The following is a 27,781-nucleotide window of genomic DNA, read 5'->3' as shown; positions in this document are numbered from 1 at the left end:
AAAAAAAAAAAAAAAAAAAGAATAGTAATTAGAATATGGTTAAGAGTTGAGATTAGTTGTTGTCAGTTTTAGTAGTAGTAAACAGTAGTATAGTATATTTGATTAGTAGTGTGGAGAAAAGTGTTGTCTGGGAAATCTGGAAGGTTCCATTCTGCTTTCTTGTCTCAGAATGCCCTACTTCCTCTAGACTTTCAGATTGGAAAGTTTCAACCTAGGAAGACTGCCTATTTCCAGTGATTTTCTCCCTAAGATTCAACAGTAAAACCCTGATAGAGGAGTTGTCTGCATTGCTCAGTAAGGAGTGAACAGTGGTCCTGAGGTCCCTGGGCTCTTTGCTCCGGGGCTTACTTGCTCCCATTAAGTCCATCTGGCTGGAACCTGGCCTTTAACCCTTTCACCATGCATTTTACCAGACAGAGTGGCTTGAACCCCAGAGGAACATTAGTCACAGCCAAACGAGCCCTCTGTGTAGTACAGTTACCATAAAAGAAAGACAACTAAGTGAATAATATATATCATCTGATGGAGACTTACTGGTAAAGATTGATCAAAAATTAAAAATAATCATGATAAATATATTTTGGGAGATAAAAGGGAATACTAACAATATCTTACAAGAATAAAGAAACATAAAAACAAAAATGCTAAGCTTAGTGAACAAATTGATGAGCTGGAAAATCAGATTGAAGAACTCTTTGAGAAGCAGAAATAAATTATAAGGAGAAAGGACACATAGAACGAAAGCTGAGAAGTATGAAAGTTAGATGTAGAGGGGCTCCGTTCCAGATATATAGAAGTTCTCCCAAACCTACTGCCATCGAGTCAATTCCAACTTATAGCGACCCCCATCGGGTTTCCAAGACTGTTAAGTCTTTACCGAAGTAAATTGCCTCATCTTCCTCCTGTGAAGTGGCTGGTGGGTTTGAACTGCTTACCTTTTGGTTAACAGCTCCATACCTTAACCACAGCACCACCAGAGCTCCTTAATAGGATTCCTAGAGGAGAGAAATAAAAAGGGAAGAGAAAATATTTAAAGAAATAAGGTAAATTTCTTCACATTAAAGACTGATTGATGGAAGACCTTAGACTGAAAAGTCTTATAGGCTTCTAAATAGAAAAGAGGAGGGAAAACCCACCCTTGAACCTATTACAGTGACAGATAATATCAAAGAAAACTTCTAAATGCTTCCAGAGACAAAGAGCAGATCCTCGACAAAGGAGTATGAATTAGAATACATCTGGTGTTGATTTATGAGAAACCCAAACATGCATTATTTGTACAAGATGTGTCTTAAATTTAAGGATACAGATAAATGGAAAATTAAAAAGCTGGAAAAAGATAAACCATGCAAAAACTAACTGGGAGAAAGTTAGTATAGATATAAGGCAAAGTAAACTTTAATGCCAGAAGATATATTACTAGTGATAAAGAGGGACATTTCATAGTGGTAAAAATTAACTTACCAGGAAAATACAACCATTCTAAATTCATAATGTATTTCATAACATAATTTCAAAATGGAAAAAGCAAAAACTGTCAACTACAAGGAGAACTAGACAAAGATACAGTTACAGTGATAGGTTTTAATATTACTTCAGTAACTGGTAGAAAATGCAGACCAAATGAGACAGACAAACAAAAGCAAAATAAAACCTCAAACAATATTTATACAGCATAATTGAACAACACAATTCACTGACTTTACCTAATTGACTTTTATATGACTGTACCATATAAATAAATGAACCTTATTTTTTATAATAAGGATCCCTAGGTAGCGTAAATGGTTTGCACTCAACTATCCTAAAAGTTGATGGTTCAAACCTCAGTAAAAAGACTTAGCTATCTGCTTCCATTAAAATTATAGCCTGGAAAAGCCTATGGAACAGTTCTACTCAGTGACACATGGGGTTGCCATGAGTCGACATGGAATTGACTTGATGGCAACAAGTGTTTTTCATAAGTAACCATGAAACATTTACCAAAATGTACCATATACTGATCATAAAGTAAATCTTAGTAAATTTCAAATAAAGTTTATAGATTTGACCATTGTGGAATTAAGGTTGTAATTAATTATAAAAAAATAACTTGGGGTAGGGAGTGGGAAGGAAAGATATCTTAAACATCTCCAAATGTTTGGAAATTAAGTAAATCACTTTGAAATAATTCATGAGTGAGAAGAGAAGTGATAATGAAAATCAGAAAATTGTCTGAACTAGTAAAGATATGACCTGTCAAAACTTAGGAGATGCTTAGAGGGTAATTTATAACCTTCAGTGCATATGTTAGATTAGAAAAGAAGGAAGGCCAAAAACTTAGTGATTTAAATAACCATCTCAAGAAGCTACACAAAGAATAGCAAATGAAACTCAAAGAAAATAAAAGAATTACAAGCAGTCTCTAATGGCCAAAGCAATCTTGAAAAGGAAGAACAAAGTAGGAGGACTTAGACACTCTGATTTCAAACTGTACTATAAAGCCACAGTACTCAAAACAGTTTGGTACTAGTGTGTTGTTGTACCATCAAGGTGTTTCAACTCATAGGGACCCCTTGTGACAGAGTAGAACTGCCCCATAGAGATTTATAGGCTCTAATCTCTGGTAGCATAGTGCTTAAGGCACTTGACTGCTAACCAGAAGGCTGGCAGTTCAAACCCACCATCCACTCCTCGGAAGGAAGGTTGGGCAATCCTACTTCCGTAGTGATACTGCCTCGGAAACCCAAGGAGGGGTCGCTATGAGTCAGGGCCGACTCGACAGCAAATAACAACAACAACAACAATCTCTTTCTGTGTGTGTGTCTAGCTAGGCTATAATTTTATGGGAGCAGATCTCTAGGTCTTTCTCCTGTGAAGCTGCTGAGTGGATTCAAACCACTAATCTTTCAGTTAGCAGCTAAGTGCCTAACCATTGCACCACCAGGGTATATAGACCAGTGGAAGTAGGTCTATCATCTATTAGGGAAAGAAAAAAAAAAAAAAAAAAAACACCAACCCAACTCACTGCCATTGAGTCAATTCCAACTCAGCAACCCCATTGGGTTTCCAAGGCTGTAAATCTTTACTGAAGTAGACCACCTCATCTTTCTTCCACTAAGTGCCTAGTGGGTTCAAATCACTGACCTTTTAGCTAGCAGCCAAATGCCTTAACCACTGCACTACCAGAGCCCTACTGAATTTTGATAAGGGTGCCCAGTTCATTTAATGGGAAAAGAATAGTTTCGTCAGTAGTAGTGCCTGGTCCAGAAGATCTCCACATGAAGAAGGATGAAATTGGACCCATATCCCACACCATATTTGAAAATTAACTCAGAATGACTAAATAACTTAAATATGAGATATAAAACTATTAGAGGAAAACAAGGGTAGTACTTTGAGACATAGCTGTTGGCAGTGGATTCTTAGATATTATGTGAAAAACACAAGAAACAAAAGATAGAATAGATAAATTAGACTTATCAAAATTAGAAACTTTTGTTCATCAAAAGACTTTATCAGGAAAGTGAAGAGACAGCCTACAGCATGGGATAAAGTATTTGGTAGCCCAGTTAAAACATGAGCAAAGGACTTGAATAAATATTTGTCAAAAAAAAAAGGCCAATAAGCACATGAAAAAAACTCAGTGTCTTTAACCATTCCTAAAACCAAATCAAACCCTCTGTCACTGAGTAGATTGCGACTTAGCAACCCTATAGGAGAGGGGAGAACTGCCCCATAGAGTTTCCAAGGCTGTAAATCTTTGCAGACACAGACTGCCTTATTGTTCTCCTGCAGAGCGGCTGATGGCTTTGAACTGCCAACCTTTTGGCTAGCAGCCAAATGCCTTAACCCCTGTGCCACCAGAGCTTCTTATTAACTATTGTTATTGTTGTTGTTATGTGCCATCAAGTCGGACCCGACTCATAGCGACCCCTCCTTGGGTTTTCGAGGTAGTATCACTACGGAAGTAGATTGCCCAGCCTTCCTTCCAAGGAGTGGTTGGTGGGTTTGAACTGCCATCTGGTTAGCAGTCAAGTGCCTTAGGCACTATGCTACCAGAGCTCCCTATTGTTGTTGTTGTTGTTATGTGCCATCGAGTCGGCCCCGACTCATAGCGACCCCTCCTTGGGTTTCCGAGGCAGTATCACTATGGAAGTAGGATCGCCCAACCTTCCTTCCGAGGAGTGGCTAGAGCTCCCTGTTAGAGAAATGCAAATCAAACCGCAGTGAAATAGTGCTTCATACCCACTAGAAACACCTGTTGAGTTGATTCTGACTCATGAAAACTCCATGTGTGACAGAGTAGGACTGTGATCCATTGGATTATTATGTCAGGTTTTTTTTTTTGGAAGTAGATCTCCAGACCTTTCTTCCAAGGCATCTCTGGAACTGCTACCTTTCCAGTTAGCAGCCAACTATGTTAACTGTTTGCACCACTAAAAGACTCCTCACACCCACTAGGATAGCTAATAGAAAATAACAAGTGGTGGTGAGGATGTAGAGAACTTGGAACCCACAGTAGCATGACATGATGAATATAATTAATGTCATTGAATTGTATACTTAAACTGGTCAAAAAGGTAGGGTTTTTTTTTTGTTGTTGTTATATGTATTTTACCACAATAAAATTATATAAAACAAAGAAGAGTTAAAGTCATTCTGAAAAAAAGTATGTATGTGTAGTGGTGGGGGATCTTCTAGATTAAAGGAGATTAATGAAACATAAACCCAACTACAATGTAGTTGGCTGAATTTTGAGTAAAAAAAAATTTGATTAAAAAAATAGTTATGAAAGATACTCTTAGGACAACTGGGGAAATTGAATATGGAACTAATATTAGATAATATAACAATTATTATTAATTTCTTAGGTATAAGAATGGCATTATGGTTGCAAAGGAGACTTTCCTTTTCAGATATATGCAGGAAGATTTGGAGGTGAAGTATGATATCTACAATTTACTTTCAAATGTTGCAGAAAAAGCGTATACTTAATTATATGTAAATAAAGCTAATATGAAAAATGTTAGCAATTTTCAGCCTAGGTAGTGAAGTCTATTGTATATTGTACAGTTGCTCATTGTACTGGTCTTTCAGTTTTTCCATCTGCTAAGAAGTTTCATAATACAAATAAGCAAAAACATAACATATATAAAATAATGATTTTTATCTTCAAAGTTGTACAAAAACAAGCAGTGGGCTGGATGTGCCTGCTGGCCCCTTGTCTAAATAAATGCCTAAGGCACTTGACTGCTAACCAGAAGGCTGGCAGTTCAAACCCACCAGCCACTCCCAGAAGGAAGGTTGGGCAACCTACTTCCATATTGTTACTGCCTCAGCAACCCAGGAGGGGTCGTTATGACTCGGGCCGACTCGACGAAACATAACAACAACAACAACAACATACATATATACATCTTGCTAGGTGTTTTATCAGTGTTTTTTTTTCTTTCTTCTTCTTTAAAAAGAACCCGCGTTTGGCTTTCCTGATTCTGTTTTATATTTCATTAATTTTTGATCTTGTCATTATTTCCTTTCTTTTTTGTTTTTTACTTAAAATTTCTTATTGTGATAAAATATATATAACAAAATATTTGCCATTTTAACCATACTTAAGTGTACAATTCAGTAACTTTAATTGCATTCACCTTACAGTCACCACTGTCCACATTTAACTGCTTTTCATCCCCCTAAACAGAAACTTGGTACAATTAATTCCCCATCCCCTTCATACCCCACAGCCTGTAGTAACATAAACTTATGTCAGTGTATACCTATTCTGGATACTTTATACGAACCAAAAACCAAAACCCACTACTATCAAAATGATTTCGACTGATTGTGTGACCTTATGGGACAGTAGAACTGCCCACAGGGTTTCCAAGGCTATAATCTTTATGGAAGCAGACTGCCTCATCTTTCTCCTGCAGAGTGGCTAGTGGGTTCAAACCGCCGACCTTTTGGTTAGCAGCCCAGTGCTTTAACCACAGTGCCACCAGAGCTCCTGATGTTTTATATAAATCAGTTTGCATAGTATTTGCAGGACTTCATACAGTTTCTTCCTGGTTCAGTTATGGCTGATGAAGCAAAACCAGATTGGATCCGAATTTGTAAAATGTGGATGAACTGGAATGATTACTGGAACAGGGAAAATTACAGATTGACACCCTACTAGAAACTTAATTTCTGTCTTAGAAACAAGGACAGCGTGTACTACTGCATGTTACATAGCAACCAAATCTTTTTTTAAAAAAATTTTATTGTGATTTGGGTGAAAGTTTACAGAGCAAATTCACTTTCCATACAGCAGCTCACATATACTTTGTCTCATGACATTGACTACAGTTTACCACAGAGCAACAGCTCCCCTCTCACTTCCTTCCAATAGTTACCTCTTCCCTGTGTCCTTCCCTCCCATGCACTCCTGCCCCCTGAGCTGTCTCTCTGTGCATACACAGCCCTTCTGTTCTCCCATGATTGATCTCTCCAAGGAGTTGTATCTGCCTATTATAAATGTTCAGCTCATATGCCTGTCTTTTGTTTGTCTGGAAGCCACAGGAGTGTGTTCAATACCAGATCTAAAGGGCATGTAGGGGCCATAGTCTCAGTAGTTCTATCAGCCTCTCTCAGACAAGCAAACCTGGTCCTTTTTTTTAAAAAATGATTTTGAGTTTTGTTCCACATTGTTCTCCTACTCTATCCAGGATCTCTAACATAGATCTCCCTCCAAGTGAGCAACCAGATCTTTTGAATGGCAGAGTCAGAAATAGCAATTCCCTGCTTAAAGATGGTGGCTGACTGTGCCACTTTAAATATGTGTCACCAGTACTGGCAGTGATCCAGTCTCCTACCTCAGGCTCCTGAAGGAGCTCACCATGTCTTTTCTGAGTCTTCCATTTCAGGGCTGTGACATACAATTTTCCTGTTTTGGTTATCATTCTAATTTTGCTTCATTGGCCATGACTGAACTGGTGGGATTTGTCCTTTTGTTTCTGATTTGTTTCACTCAGCACGATGATTTCCAGGTTCATCTGTGTTGAAAAATGTAACAGAACTTCGGTTTGCTTTGTCGCTGTATATATACAACATCTTTGTTCATTCATTTGTTGATGGCCACTTGGGTTGTTAACCACATTTTGACTATTGTGACTAATGTCATTGGTTTGAGTCTCTGCTTTCAATTCTTTAAGATATACACGTAGGAATGGGATTGCTGGTTCTTATGTTACTTCTATGTTTAACTTTTTGAAGACCCATCAAACTGTTTTGCACGGTAGCTGTACTATTTTATGTTCCCACCAGCAATACATGAGGGTTTCAATTTTTTCACATTCTTACCAACTCTTGTTGTTTTCCGTTTTTTGGAAATTAGCCATCCTAGTGAGTATGAAAGGTTCTTAGGCAGTGCAAACAGTTTGCGCTCATTTTCTAACCTTAAGGTTGGAGGCATCACAGAAGAAAGGCCTGGCTGGTGATCTGCTTCCATAAAGATCACAGCCAAGGAAATCCCATGGACCTCAGTTCTAATCTGTAATACATGGGCTCATCATGAATCAAGACCTTTATGATTCCATATGAATTTGAGGACTAGCTTTTCCATACATGCAAAAAAGGCTGTTAGAATTTTGGTAGGAATTGTTTTGAAACTGTAGATCACTTTCGGCAGTTTTGATGTTTTAACAATTAAGTCTTTCAGTCTATAAACAAGGGATGTCTTTCCATTTACTTAGGTCTGTTTCAGTTTCTTTTAGCGATGTTTTGTAGTTTTTAGTGTACCTCCTGTTTTTTTTACCTCTCTGGGTAAATTTATTCCTGAGTTTTTTTAGTCTATTAGATGCTATAAATCAAGTTCTTAATTTCCTTTTCAACTATTCATCACTGGTGTATAGAAACACCACTAATTTTTGTGTGTTGTTTTGGTACCTTGCAACTTTGCTAAATTGATTTATTAGCTCTAGTAGCTTTCTTCGGGATTCTCCGTATACAAGATTGTGTCATCTGCAAATAGAGATAGTTTTACTTCTTTCCTTCAATTAAGATGTCTTTTATTTCTTTTATTTTGCCTCCTTGCTCTTTCTAGAACTTCAGTACAGTGGTAAAAGCAGGCATCCATGCCTTGTTCCAGATCTTAGAGGGAAAGGTTTCAGTCTTTTCTCATTGAGTATGATATTAACTGAAAAAGTATACCCATTGCCATCAAGTTGATTCTGACTAGTATCAACCCTAAAGGACAGGGTAGAACTGCCCCATAGGGTTTCCAAGGCTGTAATCTTTACAGAAGCAAAAGGCTACAGCTCTTTCCCATGGAACAGCTAGTGGGTTTGAACCACTGACCTTTCAGTTAGTAGCCAAGTGCTTTAACCACTGAGCCACCAGGGCTCTGAGTATGATTTTAGCTGTGGGCTTTTCATAAATACCCCTCATCATATTGAGGAATTTTTCTTCTATTCCTACTTTGATGAGTGTTTTTATCATGAAAGAGATTGTTAAATACCCTTTTTTGTATCAACTATGATGATCATGCTATTGTTTTTCTTCCTTCTATTAATATGGTGTGTTACATTGATTCGTTTCCTATGTTTAACCATCCTTACATTCCTTGGGTAAACCCCTCTTGATCATGGTGTATAATGGTTTTTAATATGCTGTTAGATTAGGTTTGCTAGGTTTTTTTTTTTGTTGTTGTTGAAGATTTTTGCATCTGTATTCATAAGGGATGTTGGTCTGTGGCTTGCCTTTAACATTTTTATCTGGTATCAGGCTAATACTGGCCTCACTAAATGGGTTAGTAAGTGTTTCCTTGCTTTCCGGTTTTCAGAAGAGTTTGAATAGGATTGGTATTAATTCTTCACATGTTTGGTAGAATTCCCTAGGGAAGCTGTCTGCAAGACTTTTCTCTGTGGGAAGGCTTTTGATTACTGATTCGATTTCTTCACTTGTTAATATTATGTTTGTTGAGATTTTCTGTTTCCTCTTGAGTCAGGTTATGTAGTTTGCATGTTTTTAGTAATTTGTCCATTTCATCTGGATTATCTAATTTTTTTGGCATACAATTGCTCTAGTATTCTCTTGTAATCCTTTTTTATTTATTCAGAGTCAGTAATTATGTCCTCACTTTCATTTCTGCTTTTATTTATTAGTTTCTTTTCTCATTTTTCTTGTCAGCTTAGCTTAAAGGTTTGATCATTTTATTGATTTTTTTCAAAGAACCAATTTTTGGTTTTATTAATTCTCCCTGTTATTTTTCAGTTCTCTATTTCATTTGTTTCTGGTCTAACCTTTATATAAGACCTTCCATCTGATAGCTTCTTTTTCTAATTTCTCAAGATGTAAAGTTAGGTTATTGATTTGAGATTTTCTTTTTTTTTTTTTGATATAGGCATTTACAGCTGTAAATTTCCCTCTGAGCACTGCCTTCACTGCATCCCTTAAGTTTTGGTACGTTGTGCTTTCATTTTCATTCATCTCTAAGTATTTTCTAATTTCCTTTGAGATTTTTTCTTTGACTCGTTGGCTGTTTAATAGTCTGTAGTTTAATCTCTACACATTAGCAAGATTACCTGTTTTCCTTCTGTTAGTGATTTCAGGTTTCATTCTGTTGTGGTTGGAGGAGATACCCTTTTAAGATAAATTCAATAAACTCCTGGTTTGAATCTTTTAAAATCTATTGAGATGTGTTTTGTTACCTGTTAGATGATTGATCCTGGTGAAGGAGCCCTGTGCATTGGAGCTGAAGAGGTATTCTGTTGTTGTTGGAGGAAGTTCTGTTTATGTCTGTTAGGTTGAGTTGATTTAGAGTGTTGTTCAAGTCCTTTGTTTACTTACTGATCTTCTGTCTAGATGTTCTTTACATTTTAAAATAGTTGAAAAAACTCCAAAGAAGAAGAATATTTTGTGACACATGAACATTTTATGAAATTCAGATTTCATTATTTGTAAATGATGTTTTATTTACATACAGTCATACTCATTCGTTTATGTATTGACTATACTAGTGTTCATGCTACAAGAGAGGAGTAGTTGAGAAATTGTGACTGAGAGCACATGGCTCACATAGCCTAGAATATTTGCTATTTGGCCCTTTACAGAAAAAGTTTGCCAACCCCGATGTAGACTCTGTAAAGAACTGTACAGAGCAATAAGGTAAAAAGAGATAAACCAATAGAAAATGGGCAACAAACTTGAACAGGTACCTCACAGAAAAATATGTTTAAGTAGTTACTAAACATTTAAAAGATCATTAACAGTCTTCAGAGAAATACAGATTAACCACAGTGAACTACCACTGTACTCCACCAGAACGGCTAAAATTAAAGTTGGTTAGGATGGGGAACTATGAGAAGGATAATATGCTGCTGGAAGGAGTATGAATTGATACAATTACTTTAGTATCCTGTTTGACACAACCTACAAAAACCACACACAAACATATTCTGTTACAGCAATTGTACTCCTAGCAGTATTCTCATAAAAAAATGTATAAATGTATAAACATATGCACCAGAAGACATGCACGATAATGTTCTTGCCAGTTTTATTCACTAAAAACTGGAAACAATTCAAACAATATTGTGCTCTAGTCATACAGTGGCGTAAAATCAGGAATGAACATTGACAGCCCACTGCTACATTCAACATGGATAAATCTCATAAACAACTTTGAAAGAAAAGAATCAGACACAAAATAATACATGCTGTATTATTTTTTATAAAGTTGAAAAATTAATGTATGGTTTTAGAAATCAGGATAGTGATTACTTTTGGATAGGAGAGATTAGTGACTGAATTTGCATAGTGAGAGCTTTTGGTGTGTTAATGTTGTATGTCTTAATTTGGGTGGAAGTCAGTAATTCAGGCTGTACTGTTAATGTGTGTCACATGCCTTCTTTTCTTTTTTATTGTTTACGGATAAGAAGTCATTATGTACAAAAACATATTTGGAAAATTTTGTTTTGAACCTTATCCCATAACCGAAAGTACTTTTTTTTTTTTTTTTTTTCTGGTGGTTAATGGTTGGGTGATGGGAAAAGCAGTTAATGAAAAAATAGTTGGGTGTGTATATATAGTAGTACCTGTTGGATTTCTGTTATTTTTTAAGAAGTTACAGCTACAGGAAATGCCATAGTGAGTGTTAATGCAGAAAAGGTTATGAGTTCATTCTTCATCTGTTAAATATTTCAGATTTATTGTTTTATCATTAACTCCTGGGATTTCTACACACGCTGTGACGTGAATTAGCCCATCGTGTATTTCCTGTCATCTCAAATTGTGGATAACACTTAAAATGGGTCATGTGTTTCTTTTCTTTTTTTTTTTTAAACAGGTATTTTTCCTTTTATCTTAAAACATTCATAATAGTTAGTGACACACATCTCTCCCCACTCCCTTAAAAAAGGAGAAATTTTTCCATTTATATTTTTGTTGGATATATTGAAACATTTCTAAATGAGCTATTCCGTTGACTTTGTGCATACACGTTAATTAATCTACCATTGAATTTTTAAGCTCCACCATCTTTCTCTCTAGCCACAGCCTAATGTCATTATATTATTCTACTCTTCTATCTGATCTCTACCCCAATTGAGACATTGATCTGTTTCTTTTCTCAGTCTTCTTCATGATTTCACTTCCTTTACCTCATGATCATTCATGCTCTGCTGTCATTAATTAGACTTTTCAGTTCTCTTGCCATCAGGGTAAAGGCAAACCCAGACCAGTCACAGCAACTCTTTCAGTGTTAGCTGGAGAAGCACCAAGGAGAAGTGTTTAAGAGCACCTTTGGACCCAGTGTGCCAGGGTTCCAGGCTCAGACTCATCACTGAGTTTTGTGAACCAAGTTTTTACTTACCTGTGTCTTGGTTTCTTTATCAGTTTAATGGGTTGTTATAAAGATCAATCAAATAAACTCCTGGCACTCTTTCACCTAACCTGGATGGAGATGGAGTCATCTTTACCAAACTTCATTTAGCTGAATATACTATGTTTGACAGCTTTGTTCCCCTGCAGCCCCTCACCTCCAGTTACAATTTTCTGATATTCCTTCTGGTTCGACTGACCCCTCTGTGAAGCTTTTCTTAACAATCCTCTCACCCTGAGTTATAAGTATTGTCTTAAAACTATTCCATTTTTACCAGTAGTATTTAACCTGATTTGCATGTATGCCATACCTCTGCTACTAAACGGGATCTTCATCAACAGGGAATGGTCTTAATCATTTTATCACTGTAGATTATCAGCAAATAGTTGTTGAATATATGAATGAAACTTTTAATTAAAATTGTTAAATGTGACAAGCCAAGTGATTTGATGTCTATCATTACTTTGTTATTCATTTTTATTTTACACCTTATTTTTCACAGACTTCTAATGTAAAATAGTTTTTTCTTTCTTTATAATCTTCTGAAGAAAGATGAACCATTACCCTAACTTATACATAAAATTGAGGTAATATTCTACCTTTATTTGCACATTTATAAATAGTGCTTGATCATCTTTATTAATTGCCATTGTTGACCTTTTGATGCTTTCCATATACAAATGTAAACTTAAAAAAAAAAAAACAAAAAACCATTAGTGATGAGCTTTCCTCCACCTGGCTGTCATATCTACGTATTTGGGAGAGGAGAGATTTTGGATTCTGACTCATAGTGATCCTTTACGACAGAATAGAACTGCCCCATAGGATTTCCAAGGCTGTAATCCTGGAGCTTTGGTAGCATAGTCCCTGTCCCTAAGGCACTTGACTGCTAACCAGAAGGCTGGCGGTTCAAACCCACCAGCCACTCCTCGGAAGGAAGGTGGAACAATCTACTTCCGTAGTGATACTGCCTTGGAAACCCAAGGAGGGGTCGCTATGAGTCGAGTCCAACTCGATGGCATATAACAATAACAACAGTCTTCATGGAAGCAGACTGCCATATCTTTCTGCCATGAAGTAGCTGGTGGGTTTAAACCAATGACCTTTGGTTAGCAGCTGACTGCTTTAACCACTGGGCCAGCAGATCTCCTTCAGCATAGCATGTTGTTGTTGTTGTTTTGTGCCGTCAAGTCGGACCTGACTCATAGTGACCCCTACTTGGGTTTCCGAGGCAGTATCACTACAGAAGTAGGCCCAACTTTCCTTCTGAGGAGTGGCTGGTGGGTTTGAACCGCCAGCCTTCTGGTTAGCAGTCAAGTGCCTTAGGCACTACCCTACCAGAGCTTCTACAGTATAGCACAGTTACTCTCATTTTATCTGTCAGTTTAATGCCAAATATCTACATATTTTGGAGATGGAGACTATCTGGAAGTACCAGGTGCTGTAAGCTTTAACAACAACAGCAACAAAGAACATACTCTTCCTACCTCTGGATAAGATGTTGAATAATAGATTATAATAAATTTTTATAGTATGTTATCTGTGTCTAAGAATATTTCAGAATTTCACTTTATAAACTTTCCACTTTTAAGCCACTGTAAGTTAGAAAATTCTTTGTAGTTGTTTTATGATCCTATATTGGGACTCAAATCATTTTGAGTTGGTTTGCATTTTTTCTTAGATTTTTATCACATCAGTGGTCATGTTAACTTCAGATAAATTCTATATTTTACCAGCTTGAAATAATTTTCTCATAGTTATGTAAATTTATTCTGAACCACAGTAACCTGATTTCCATGGTAACTAACCACCTTCAGAAGAGAACTTGCAGGTATTCTAGAAAAGACCAGGAATATGCACATGAAATACAGCGTTAGGTTAGAACCCAGGTTTATGTGGAATACAGATGCGTGTTTTCTGACTGTATGAAAATGTTGCAGAATAGGGAGCCATTCACATGCCTGAAGATTGTGCCTGTTTGCTGTCTGTTCATTAAGCAAGATGCAACATGGGAGGAACTCAACTCTGTTGTGATTTGTTTGTTGCCATAATTACTCCAATTAGAAGAAAGTTTTATGAGACAGATAAGCAAGGATGATGGTGTAGAAATTGATCCCTGGTTTCTAAAAACTACTAAGAGAGCAACACTTAACCTTGTAGAAGGAATATGGTAGATATGTTTTTGGAAGCATGCCTTTGTTTTCCAATTTCTGGCTTTGTGATCTTGGCAAATTGATAACTTACTTGAGCCTCTGTTTTTCTTATTTGTAAAATGGGTGTAAGAATGCCTTCTTTGTGGTGATACTGTGAGGAAATTGCCTAATACAGTGCCTGGTACATTGTGGTTGTGGTGTTGTTATGTGCCATCGAGTAGGACCTGACTCATAGTGACCCCTCCTTGGGTTTCTGAGGCCATATCACTATGGAAGTAGATTGCTCCACCTTCCTTCCGAGGAGTGGCTGGTGGTTTGAACCGCCAGCCTTCTGGTTAGCAGTGAAGTGCCTTAGGCACTATGCTACCAGGGAGTCATAAATATGCCTCTCTGGGGTTCAAAGAACTTTTCCTTTCTGTCTAAATCACTTGATTTTGTTTTCCTTGAATTCTTTCTTTGCCTACTTACATGGATTCTGTTTCCTCCTTGGCTCATTTGGAATAACTTCTCAGATGACATTCATTTGGTTTTGTCACATACCATCAACCATCCGACAGCCTTTGGCTCCTTGTTTTGTGGTCTGTGTGCCAGGCCATTCACACTCTTCTTTGTTTCCCATCCCCTTCTTAGGTTTCCACCTAGATCTATGTGTGCTGGGTTCCTCTTTGACTAGGAGAGTAGATTGGACAAAATATATATTTTTATTTATAGAACATAATAATTGCAATATGAGGGCAAATGCATGCCTCTTCCAGCCCAGAAATAAATAAGACGGTTTGGCTATCATCCTTGGCAATACTGTACTTCCTAGGTTATCTATCTTGACCTCAGAATTTCAAGTTTTTCTTAAACTAGCCCACTCTGGGTCTCCTGTTCATTAGTTTTGACTGTCTTTCCTTGAATTTGTTACGTATTCAGCCTTTTTGAGGGAATGTATTCCATATAATGCTTATTATTCTTTTATTAATTAATGTTCCTTTTTCTTCAAGGGGTGCTATCAGACTCACCAGATTTGGTGCAGAGATCCATGGCAGGAAGAAGTTTAGTAATTTTAGCCATATTGCCATTAAAACAAAAACGAATAAACCAAACTCAAAGCCATCAAGTCGATTTCAACTCATAGCAACCCTATAGGACAGAATTGAACTACCCTGTAAGGTTTCCAAGGCTGTAAGTTAATTAAACTAAGAAACTCCAAAATGGGCACTGGAAAGAGAATCTCCTAGTGGGATGAATGTCTAGAGCAGATTTCTTCTTGGTTGCAGATTTCTTCTCCTTTCCTCCGCTCCCAGCCTTAACCATAAATGTTTATTGATGGTACTTTTAAGTAAACCCAGTTTACATACAAGAGTTAGATCTTACCTTGTTAGGCCTTAACAGAAATATCTTATCTCAGTATAGCATCCAAACCAAACCCACTGCTGTTGAGTTGATTCTGACTCATGGTGATCCTTTAGGACAGAGTAGAACTTTCCCATACAATTTCCAAGTCTGTAATCTTTATGGAAGCAGACTACCACATCTTTCTGCCATGAAGTAGCTGGTGGGTTCGAACAACTGACCTTTTGGTTAGCAGCTGACTGCTTTAACCACTGTGCTTCCAGATCTCTGTCAGTACAGCATAGTTACTCTCATTTTTTCTGTCCACTTAATGCCTAGGATGGTGATAGAAGTTCTAAGAATAACTGCCAAAAAGATAAATGAATCTTTATTTTGCTTTTTTCCAATTCCATTTGTAATGGTAGACCATTAGTTACTGTCCAGTCAATTCTATCTCATGAGTTACTGTCAGGTGAACTCTGACCCCATGTGTGTCAGAGTGGAATTGAACTCTGTGGCTGATTTTTTTTGGATAGCCAGGCCTTTCTTCTGAGGTGCTCCAACCTTTTGGGTAGCAGCCAAATGCATTGACCATTTGCACCACCCAGGGACTTCCAGGAATGTATTGGTCTTTTTGTCCAGAGAAATATCTTAGGGTTGAGATTTTTAGTAGTTATCAATTTTACTTATTTTTTTTCTGCCAAAACTATTCTTTAGATGGTCTCTAAATTCAGGAGCTGGGAAGGAAGGTTGGGCAATCTACTTCCATAGTGATGCTGCCTCGGAAACCCATGGAGGGGTCACTATGAGTCGGGTCCAACTCCACGGCACATAACAACAACAAAATTCAGGAGGGATTATTCAAGATCATATTTTGGCTCTCGTGGACTTGTTTTAACTGTCTTTAACTTCAAGTTGAACTTGCGTATGAGCAGTTGATGATCAGTTCTCAGCTCCTGGCCTGGCTTTGGCTGAAGATACTGAGCTTTTCCATCGCCTCTTACCACAGATGTAGTCAGTCTTGAGTCCTGTGTATTCCATCTGGGTGAAGTCCATGTTTGTGTTGTTGAAAAAAGGTATTTGCAATGAATAACTCATTGGTCTTGCAAAATTCTGTCATGCAGTTTCCAGCATCATTTGTCACCAAGACCAAATTTTCCAGCTACTGGTGATTCTTTGTTTCCAACTTTTGCATTCCAGTCACCAGTGATAATTAACATATCCTGATTGCATATTCAGTCAATTTCAGACTGCAGAAGCTGATAAAAATCTTCAATTTCCTCATTTTTGGCTTTGATAGTTGGTGCATAAATTTGAATAATAGTCATATTAACAGGTCTTCCTTGTAGGCGTATGGATATTATCCTGTCACTGACAGTGTTGTACTTCAGGACAGATCTTGAAACATCCTTTGTGATGATGAACACCACGCCATTCCTCTTCATATTGTCATTCCTGGCATAGTAGACCACCTGGTGGTCTGATTCAAACTGGCCAAAACAAGTCTATTTCAGCTCACTAATGCCCAGGATATCAATCTTTATGTGCTCCATTTCATTTTTGACAACTTCCAATTTTCCTAGATTCATGGTTCGTTCATTCCACGTTCCAGTTATTAACGGATGTTTGCAGCTGTTTCTTCTCAATTTGAGTGGTGCCACGTCAGCCAATGGAGGTCTCAAAAGCTTTACCTTATCCATATCATTAAGGCTGGTTCTACTCTGATGATGCAGCTCTTTCCTGGTCCTATTTTGAGAGACCTAAGTGGCTTATCCTCCTGCACTGTATCGGACAGTGTTTCTGGGCTATTGATAAAGTTGCACAGTAATGTATCAGATAGTGTTTCTCTGCTATTCATAAGGTTTTCCCTGGCTAATTATTTGAGAAGTGGTTGGCCTCCTCCTCCTTCCTAGTCTATCTCAGTCTGTAAGCTGTTGAAATCTGTGCACCACGTGCAACCCTTCTGGGTTTGAGACACCGGTGGCACAGCCTCAAGCCTCACAGCAACAGCCACCACAGTAGGACAAACTGACAGACAAGTTTATCTCCCTTAACTGTTCAAAACCTCCCCACCCTCCCCACCCTCCACTTACATAGATCCCTGCCTCTTTCCTGCTGCTTGGGAGGGGTATGGCCTGGGTCCCCGGCCTTACCTGGATCCCTGCCTCTGCTTCCTTGCTCTGTCCTTGCTCCCCACTGACTTTTTCTCTGCTTTCCCGCCATTTGGGAGGGCTTTGGCTTTGGGTCCTCAAGGGTTCAGCAGGTGATACAGAGAAGTGATTAGACATTTCTAGCACAGGATGATAACAGTTGCACTATTGTATGCCAACTATATCTCTGTGTCTCATTCTGGTTCATTTGATTTGGGTGATTCTTATTCTGCAAACGGGAGGGAAAAATGACACTTGAAGTTTTTAACAGGTGAATTTATTTCTTGAATTCTCTTGACATCACATTATGAATCAGAAATGAATATTCAGTCAAAACAGTTTGAAATATTTGAGGAATTTCTATGTGAAAGATCTAATTTAATAATGATCACAAGCCTAAATTGATTCTCCACATAGTTTTAAAGTAGAATTTTACATGGACAGACCTGGCTTGTGAATTTTGGAATCCTGAGAAATAACCAATGGGTAAACTCAGTGTTCCATTTTCTAATCAGAGAATCACTTGGCAAAATGCCAATCTTTGTCATCCATATCTGTTTTTTATATAGTATTTTTTTTTTCTGTCAGCTGTTTTTCAAAGGAGTAGTAGTGCTTTATTCTTCTTTTCTTTTGAGATTTTTAGTCCAGTGAAAAGAATGCAGGAGTGGTGAAGGATACTTTTTTCCTAATGGAAAAAATTTATTTTTTTCCCCAGCATTTCTGTGTATTAGAAAATTTTCATAATAAATAAAAAGTTGAAATAATTTTGCATCAAACACCCACCATTTAGAGTCTACGAGTAACATTTTACTGTAATTGTTGTATCGCAGATCTGTCAACTCTATACTTCCATCGATCCAATTAATTTTTTAATGCATTCCAGAATAAATTTGAGGCACCCCCAGATACTTCAGCATTCATCTCATTGACTAGACTTTAATATTTTGTTTATGGTCCTTCTTTATTTTTAAAGGAAACTTTCTATATAATGTAATGCAAAAATCTTACATGTGCTGTTTTTGAGTTCCAACAAATACAGATTTCTGTGTAACCAAAACCCCGGTGAAGTCATAGAAACTATTATTGCAGAAAGCTCCTTCATGGGTCTTCTTAGTAAATCTTCTAATTACTTCTAATTTGTCTGTAATTTACAAATAGATTCTAAATAAACAGAAGCATCTACTCTTCTTATTTTTTTCACCATAGATTTGTTTTTCCTGTTCCAAAGCTTCATATAAATGGAATCATGTAGTATATGTGTGTATATGTACACACATATGTACATACACAAATACACATGTATACATACACAATCTTTTATGTAGCATAGTATGTTTGAGATTCATCCATTTTGTTGCGTTTTTATTATTGAGTAGTGTTTCTGAGTAATGGTGGTACCAGTTTATATTCCTACCAATAATGTATGGGAGTTCTGGTTGCTTCACATCCTGGCCAATAATATTCAGAGAACTGCAAATTAAAACCACATAGAGATACCACTATACATCTACCAAGATGACTGAGAAGACAGACAACACTAATTATGCATCTCTAGAAATAGTTGAATTTTAGCTTTTTGTCATCTCTTCCTTACCAGGATGTGAAAATTTTTTGAATATAGCTATTTGGAATTCTCTTGAAGAGGCAAAGAAATAATGTCAAATGTGCTGTGAATATTTTCTATGTCTGTAATTTACAAATAGATTGAAATAATTTTACGTCCATGTATTACTTTTATGATGATCTGTACCTACAACAAATAATTAAATTTGCCTAGTATACTAGTCTTCATCTAATTATAAGTACCTAAAAAATCTAATTATAAGTACCTAAAAAATCTAATTACAAAATCTGATCATTGCATTGATAGTGGTAAAAGCATCATTTTCCTTAATGCTGCAGAATTTTTGCTTTCCAAATTTGTGAAGCATTGGCCTTGAATTCTAGGTTAAAGAGAACTACAAAATCTAGAGCTGCGTGAACAATTTCTCTTAGAAAGATCAGCACAAGGCCGGTCCCCATGAGATGGAGGTCAAAGATGTCCCAAATGTCCAAACTACCATGCCACTCCATCATTTCAGACATTAACTCCTCCTCCTCCCAATAATTTCCCCAGTCTTAGGGTTCTGTATTTCACTGTAATGCCTCACAGAACTCACAGACACCCAAGGGTTCGTCTCACGTTGTAGTGGTGGAGGCTGGCAGGGTGGCGAGTCCCGGGTCCGTGAGTAGGTCTGGCAGATCCTCCCAACTCTCGGGGTTTGATGAACCTTGATCAGCAGATCAGATGACGGCGGCTGTCCCAAATCCAGGGGTGAGATGAGGATGATCCAAGACACAAAGCCGGAGCAAGAGGAGAGCGAATCTTCCCAGGAGATTCGTAGGTATACCCTTAAGGAAGCTAAGGGTGGTGATTTGAATTATACCCTCCAGCAAGGCAGGACTCAAGATACATTCCACCTGTGTTGCCCCAACAGAATTAACCTAAATCCCATCACAGAGTTGATTGCCAGTCATTATAGGGAATGACTACTACCAGCTGCCCAGCCAAGTTGATACCTGACCTTAACTACCACAGCACCCCAAACAGGCATGGATAATGGGATTTACAAAACACCACAGAATGGAGGACAGTGGCTAGAAGGGCCACATCAAGCAATTCACTGCAAGAGCATATCACGCCATTGTGTTAAAGTGAGAAAATAATACGTAAGGTACATTACCCAAATTCATTATCCTCAGACTTTTTTGATGGAACCATAATTGCTGATTTCCAGTGATTAAGTAACAGAATAATACTTTATGTATAAATATGCTTTACATTTTTGAGACTTCAGAGAGATAAACTAGATAAAGTGCATGTTATGGTAGCTGACTTATAACTGCTATTAACCAAAATCAGTTCCCTTTTCTATTGTGAAACCCTGTAGAGATAATGTTACTACTCCATTGATTGGTAAAGCTTCTGAAAGTCCTCAAAATACATTTTCCTTTAAAATTTTTTTTCATAGGTTGCTAAAAAATAAAATTAGAGTAGTGGAATTACAAGCCATTTTTTGATATTTGGTTTGCCAAAAACTTGATTATGGTTATGATAGAAATAACATCAAGCAATTTTTATTCATAAGGAACAACCATTTGCATAGTCACATTTACATTATATGGTATTCCTGGCTAATTCTTAATTTTTTTTTTTAAATAGTAACACAGAAAGTGTTTTCACGTGAATTGTATGTTATATCCTTTTAAGGAAGTTTCCCCAAGATCACAAAACACTTGAAGGCAAAGTCAGAACTGGAGATCCTGGATAGAATGGGAGGAAAAATGTGGAACAAACTTCAAAAACACAAAAATGACCAGAATTACTGGTTGGATGGAGTCTGATGGAACCCCCAAGACTATGGCCCCAAGTTAGCTTTTGAGTCTAGACTTGGACTCACTCCCAAGGATTGGCTCTCAGCCCAACAGTAGAAAGACCTACATGCAGAACACCTAACCTAGGGGTGATGCACCCATCTACACTAGGGGGGATACTCCCCTTACAGCAGTTGACCGTGGGGCACCAGAGAGGCAGTGTTCAGATGGAGGGAAAGCTGGACAGACAGGAGTGAAGAGTTAAGAAGGGCACAGGAAGGAGGGTAGCCCAGGGAAGGAAGGGGAAGAGAGTTTGTTATGGTTGGGGATGGTAATCGGGACCGTGAAATCAAATGTGCATGAACTGTTGAATGTGAAACAAATTTTGCTCTGTAAATTTCTACCCAATGCACAATAAAATAATAATAATAAAAAAGACAAAGCCAGAATTAAAAGCCTAGACCTTCCGATTCCTAGTCTAGTACACTTTCTACAGTGTCATACATTTCATTAGGGTCATTAATCTCCACCAATGGCTTTTAAACATTTTTAACTACTGAAAATAGTGAGAAATACATTCACGCTGTAATCCAGTATGCATATGTTTGTATGCCTGCCTGTGAAACAAAAGTTTTACAAATTAATACCTATCTATACTATGTGAGATGCACTATTTTCTGTCTCACTCCATCCCATCTCCTTTCCCATAGTTTAGAAAATTGATTTTCTGAAACATTGATAGGCAACTGTGAAGGGGTGGGAGTAATCAGCTCTGGTAGGGAAGAATATTTTTATCACTGACATAGTTTAGAATTGCTGGTACCTGGTGATAATAGAAAAATTAGATTTAACTTTAAATCAGTTTAAGTGTTATTTTTAAATTCTCCATGGACAGTGCACCTCATCATTGCCTGCACTAGAATAGACCTCTCCCACTGCTCTGCATTTGGTATGCCACTGGGTCGATAGTTTGAAAAACAAGTATTGTGATTTGTATTGAAATGCTGAAGCTTGTATTGAACAGCAAATCCAGTGATTTATTTAACTTCTAAATGCTCATTTTCAGCTGCTATATGGAATTTTCGAATATGTATACTTTAATTTGCATATGGAAAAAGTATACAAAGATTTTTCTGTGCTAGGCCAACTTGGAGAATTTTCATGTGTGGTAAGGAGTGAAAAATAAATATGCCAGTAGCAGTTTGATAATTAAAGAACATGTTTAAGAACAAGCTTTTCATCTTCAGAGATGAGGAATTCGGTAGTTCAGAAGCTTAATGATGACTTAGTGGTTTTGATTATATTATTGCTCAGGGAACTGCATTTGCTTTTTCCAAGACTCATAATGAGATTATAAAATTATTTCTCCACACTTTAAATTGATATCAGAAAAATAACAATTTAATCACTTTTTTGGATTATATTTGATGCTGTATAAAACCCAAAACCCAAGCCCACTGCCATTGAATCGATTTTGACTCATTGTGACCCTATGTAGGGGTTTTGAAGGCTGTAAATCTTTATGGAAGCAGACTGCCTCATCAGAGCAGCTGGTGGATTTGAATTACTGATCTTAGCGTTAACAGCCCAATGCTTTAAACACATCGCCACCAGAACTCTTTTCATATTGTATACTCCCCAACAAAAGTGAAATAAAGCTATAAAATAAAAAAAAGAAAAATCCCCTGTGATCTCACCTACCAGAAATAGCATTGCAGTTAACCTTTTAGTTTATATATTTCAAACTATTCCATAAACCAGTTCATGTTCTTATAAAATGAAATAATACTATAAACCCTTTTTTTTCCCCTCTGTTCCATACATCCACATTATGTTTTAGTGGCTCTATAGCAGGGTTGGAAAACTTTTTATTAAAAGACAAGATGATAAATATATGTGTATGTATATATATGTGTGTGTGTGTGTGTGTATATATATACATACACATAATATATGATTTTTATACATTTACTTCTTTATTGATAAATGTATTTTTTAATTTATTTATTTTTATTTTATTTTATGGGTGAAACTTTACAGAGCAATTTCATTTTCTATACAACAGTTCATACACTTTTGTTTTAGGACATTGATTGCAATGTATTTTATGGAAGTAAAGAAAATGTTTGAAAATATATCATTGGGATAGATATAAAGCAAATGTTTATTATTATTATTATTATTTTATTTTAAGAGCTTGTTTTACATTCAATGTAATGTGTACATTTAGTTTCATTCCCCATTCACCATGTCCAACCCTAACCCAGTCTCCTCCTCTCCCTACCCTATAACCCTCCCCTTGTGCCCCTCATATTTATGCACTCCTGTTTGTCCTGCATTCTTTTGGAGTATTAAGCAGCATTTTATTGAATTTATGGGTTAATTTTGAAGGAATCTTGATTGACATTTTTATAAAATCAAGTCTTCCCAGCCAAATGTACATATGTCTCTTCATTTTTTAATTATTTTTAATTTTAAAAATTTTAATAATATGTACAGGTTAAACAAATATAGTAAAACATTCACCCCTCTATCCCATTCTCCCTCTACAGAAGCAGCAACTACCATTTATTTTTTATATGTTCTCGCAGAGGTAGTCTATGTCTTTTCAAGCAAATATGTGTACACAAATAGTGTAATAGCTGTAACATGCAATCCTAGAGATTGTCATGAAGAGCAGCAGATCCTACTTTTGTGGGACCTGGAGTGAAAACTATTTTGGAGCCTTGTGTAAGAAAATGAATACCAAAATTAGGTACAAAACCAATAGTTACTCAGAATGAAAAAATAAATCACAACAGATTAGTTTTTTGAAAGCTGATAAACACTACAAACATCAGAAAAATCTGGAAAAATTACATTTTTATTAATTTCCTTATATAGTATTTGTTTTAGCTGTATTTTATTTGACTTTGTATGACAGTTTTTTTTATTGTGGTAAATATGTATGTAATAAAATGTTTTCTGTTTCACCAGTCTTCACATGTACAATTTAGTGACATTAATTAAGTTCATTATATTGTTCAACCATCATCCTTATCAGCTCCCAGATTTTTCCATCACTGACACAGATGCTAAGTGTCCCCAAAACATTGAGTCCTCCTTTCTCCTTCCCTCTTACCTGCCTCTGGTAACAACTAAGAAATTTTGGTAGATTTTGTAAGTCATTTCCTATAGAGAGAATAGAAAGCTAATTTGGCTTTTGGTTTCAGTCCTTAGCATATGTTCATGTGAATATGACTTTGTACCTTTGTTTCTCAGTGTTGAGCCTTGTCAGTACAGTGAGAAAGAAGAATATTCCTGGAAGCTATCCTATAAAGACACAGCTAGCAAAAGCTTAAGCATACACAGAAGTAATGAATGGCAAACTATGTAAATACATCTGACTAAATTCACTGATGGTTTCTGTAGCCTAACTTCCTGTTGGCTTCCCTTGATTACAAAAATGCCTTCAGCCACTCCACCACCACCTAATATGAGGAGAAGTCAGAGTGGAAGAGGCAGCAGTCTTAATGGATTATGATTAAAATAGCTTATACTTTGGGATTCCTGGTGTTTTGCTACTTTAAACAATGAGCAGGGAATATCCTAATGTCTGTATGTAAATGTGCAAGTATATCTATTGGATGAATTCCTAGAAGTTAAAATGCTAGATCTAAGAGTACATGCAACTTAGGTTTTTGTAGATACTGCTTAATTACCCTAAAAAAACATAGTGTCAATTAATATCTGCAACAAGCTATGTGAGAATGCCTGTGTCTCCTACTCATGTCAACCTAAACCAAAATCAAACCAAACTCACTGTCATGTAGTCAGACCCAACTCATAGTGACCCCTTTTTGGGTTTCCGAAGCGATATCACTATGTAAGTAGATTGCCCAACCTTCCTTCTGAGGAGTGGCAGCTGGTGGGTTTGAACTGCCAGCCTTCTGGTTAGCAGTCAAATGCCTTAGACACTGCGCCATCAGAGTTCCTCCATGTCAACCTAAGAGGCAAAAAAAAATCTTGATATTTTAATTTGCATATTTCTTGTATGACTGAGGGTTCAGTATCTTCATATATTTAGAAATTGTATGTATATTTTCTTTCCGTGTACCAGCTATTCATACCCTTGCTCATTTTATATTGAGTTGTTAGCTTGCTTTCTTATTAATTTATTGGAACTTTATACAATATATTAAGGAAATTGGACCTCTATCTGTCACATTCCACATTTGGTATTTGTCTTTTTACTCTGTTTATGGTGGTTTTTAATCATGCATAATTTTTATTTTTTATGTACTCAAAAAAAAAAAAAAAACCGGTAGTCTAGTATATTTATCTTTTGTGGCTTCTGAGTTTGTCTCATGCTTGGACTTTTCTCTAAGATAATGAAAAAATTTACTTGTTTTCTTCCAATGCTTTTATAGGTCTTACAATTTTTTTTTTTAACCATTAAATCTTTAATACGTGTTGTGGTTTTGTGCCAATGAGTCATCTCTGACTCATAGAGACCTTACATGCAACAGAAGGAAACTCTGCTCAGTCCTGTGCCATCCTCATGATCCCTACTATACCTGAGCCCATTGCTGCAGCCACCCTGTCAGTCCATCTTGTTGAGGACCTTCGCCTCTTTCATTGACCCTCCACATTACCAACCAAGCATGACATCCTTCTCCAGAGAATGGTCCCTTCTGACAACATGAACAAAGTAGGTGAGTTGAAGTCTGGCCGTCCTCGCTTCCAAGGAGCACTCTAGTTGTACTTCTTCCAGGACAGCTTTGTTAATTCTTTCAGCAGTCCATGGTACTTTCAGCATTCTTCGCTGACACCACAACTCAAAAGCATCAACTCTTCTTCGATCTTCCTTATTCCTTCTTTAATACATATGAGGTTTATTTTGGTATCAGGAGTAAGGAATAAATTTAGCGTTATTCTTTTCTAGATGGCTACACAGTTTTGGGGGTTATTTATTAAGTTATGCATCTTTTCCCCCATTATAATGGGAATTTCTTTTATACTTAGATTTATATTTGGCCCCCATTCTTTTAGATTTTCTTTCATGTTCTAAATACGAAACTTTAGTAAAGATTCATAGTTTTCTTCTTAATGGTTTATGTTTTCCTTGTTAGGTGTATATCTAACTATTTTACACTTTTTATATTGTTGTTGTTATTAGGTGTCATCAAGTCAGCTCTGACTCATAGTGACCCTGTGTACAACAGAACAAAACAATGCACAGTCCTTCTATGCTTGAGCCCATCGTAGCAGCCACTGTGTCAATCCATCTTGTTGAGGGTCTTCCCCTTCTTCTTTGACCCTCTACTTTACCAAGCGTGATGTCCTTTTCCAGGGAAGGGTCCCTTCTGACAACATGACCAAAGTAGATGAGACAAAGTCTGGCAATTTTTGCTTTCAAGGAGCGTTCTGGCTGCACTTTTTCCAGAACAGGTTTGTTCATTTCTCTGGCAGTCCATAGTATTTTCAGTATTCTTCGCCAACACCACAACTCAGAAGCATCTACTCTTCTTTGGTCTTCCTTATTCATTGTCCAGCTTTCATGTGTATGTGCCAAAACGAAACTCACTGCCATCGAGTTGATTCCAACTCATAGCAACCCCCTTTGGGTTTCCTAGACAATAAATCTTTATGGAAGTAGATTGCCCAGTCTTCCTTCCATGGAGTGGCTAGTGGGTTTGAACCACCAATCTTCTGGTTAGTAGTCAAATGCCACACATGCATATGAGGTGATTGAAAATACCGTGGCTTGAAAGTCAGGCACACTTTAGTCTTGGAGAGGTGACATCTTGGCTGTTAAACACTTAAAGAGGTCTTTTACAACAGATTTTCCCAGTGTAATATGACATCTGGTTTCCTAACAGCTGCTTCCATGGGTGTTGACTGTGAATCCAAGCAAAATGAAATTCCTGACAATTTTAATCTTTTCTCAGTTTATCATGATGTTGCTTATTAGTCCAGTTGTGAGGATTTTTGTTTTCTTTATGTTGACGTGTAATCCATATTGAAGACTGTGGTCTTTGATCTTCATCAGTAAGTGCTTCAACTCCTCTTTATTTCAGCAAGCAATGTTGTGTCATCTGTGTATCACAGGTTGTTAATGGTTCTTCCTCCAATCCTGATGCTGCATTCTTCATATAGGCCAGCTTCTCAGATTATTTGCTCAGCATACAGATTGAGTAAGTATGGTGAAAGGATATCACCCTGATGTACATCTTTTCTGATTTTAAACCCTGGAAAAAAATTACAACAGAAAACTGAACTCACTGCTGTCAAGTCAGATCTGACTCATAGCAACCCCTCCTTGGGTTTCTGAGGCAGTATACTATGGAAGTAGATTGCCCAGTCTCCTTCCAAGGAGTGACTGGTGGATTTGAACTTCTGGCCTTCTGCTTAGCAGTGAAATGCCTTAGGCACTGTGCCTTATTTTGTTCGAATGATAGCCTCTTGGTCTGTGCACAGGTTCCTCATGAGAACAGTGAAGTATTTTGGAATTCATGTTTCTCACAGTGTTATCCATAATTTGTTAAAACAAAGGTAGATATCTTTCTCATATTCTTTGCTTTCACCCAAAATCCATCTGACGTCAGCAGTGATAGCCCTCATTCCACATCCTCTTCTGAATCCAGCTTGCCTTTCTAGAAGTTCCCTATCTGTATACTGCTGCAACCGTTTTTGAATTATCTTCAGCAAGATTTTACTTGTGTGCAATATTAATGGTATTGTTTGATAATTTTCACATTCTGTTGGATCACTTTTCTTTGGAATAGGCACAAATATCAATTTTTTCCAATTAATTGGTCAGGTAGCTGCGTTCCAGATTTCTTGGCATAAATGAGTAAGCACCTCCAGCACTGCATCTGTTTGTTGAAACACCTCATTGGGTATTCTGTCAATTCCTGGAACCTTGTTTTTCAGCAGTTACTTCAGTGCAGCTTGAACTTCTTCCTTTAGTAACATTGGTTCTT

The 27,781-nt window shown here is 37.0% G+C and overlaps 1 protein-coding gene across 1 annotated transcript in view; it reads left to right on the top strand.

Moving 5' to 3' along the window:
- NEO1 (neogenin 1) overlaps positions 1–27,781 on the top strand; it is a gene marked incomplete at its 5' end in the record, with an annotated part of 232,516 nt that overhangs the window by 37,462 nt on the left and 167,273 nt on the right. The window contains one exon of the mRNA XM_007949004.1: positions 24,078–24,169. Within this exon, the coding sequence (XP_007947195.1) occupies positions 24,078–24,169 (92 nt within the window). The remainder of the gene's footprint in view (positions 1–24,077; positions 24,170–27,781) is intronic.

The sequence above is a fragment of the Orycteropus afer genome, unplaced genomic scaffold (genome assembly GCF_000298275.1).
Source record: "Orycteropus afer afer isolate SDZICR_OR568_19922 unplaced genomic scaffold, OryAfe1.0 scaffold00233, whole genome shotgun sequence".
NCBI classification, from domain to species: domain Eukaryota; kingdom Metazoa; phylum Chordata; class Mammalia; order Tubulidentata; family Orycteropodidae; genus Orycteropus; species Orycteropus afer.
The sequence above is the reverse complement of the archived record's forward strand: the minus strand, read 5'-3'. Positions and strand labels throughout refer to the sequence as shown.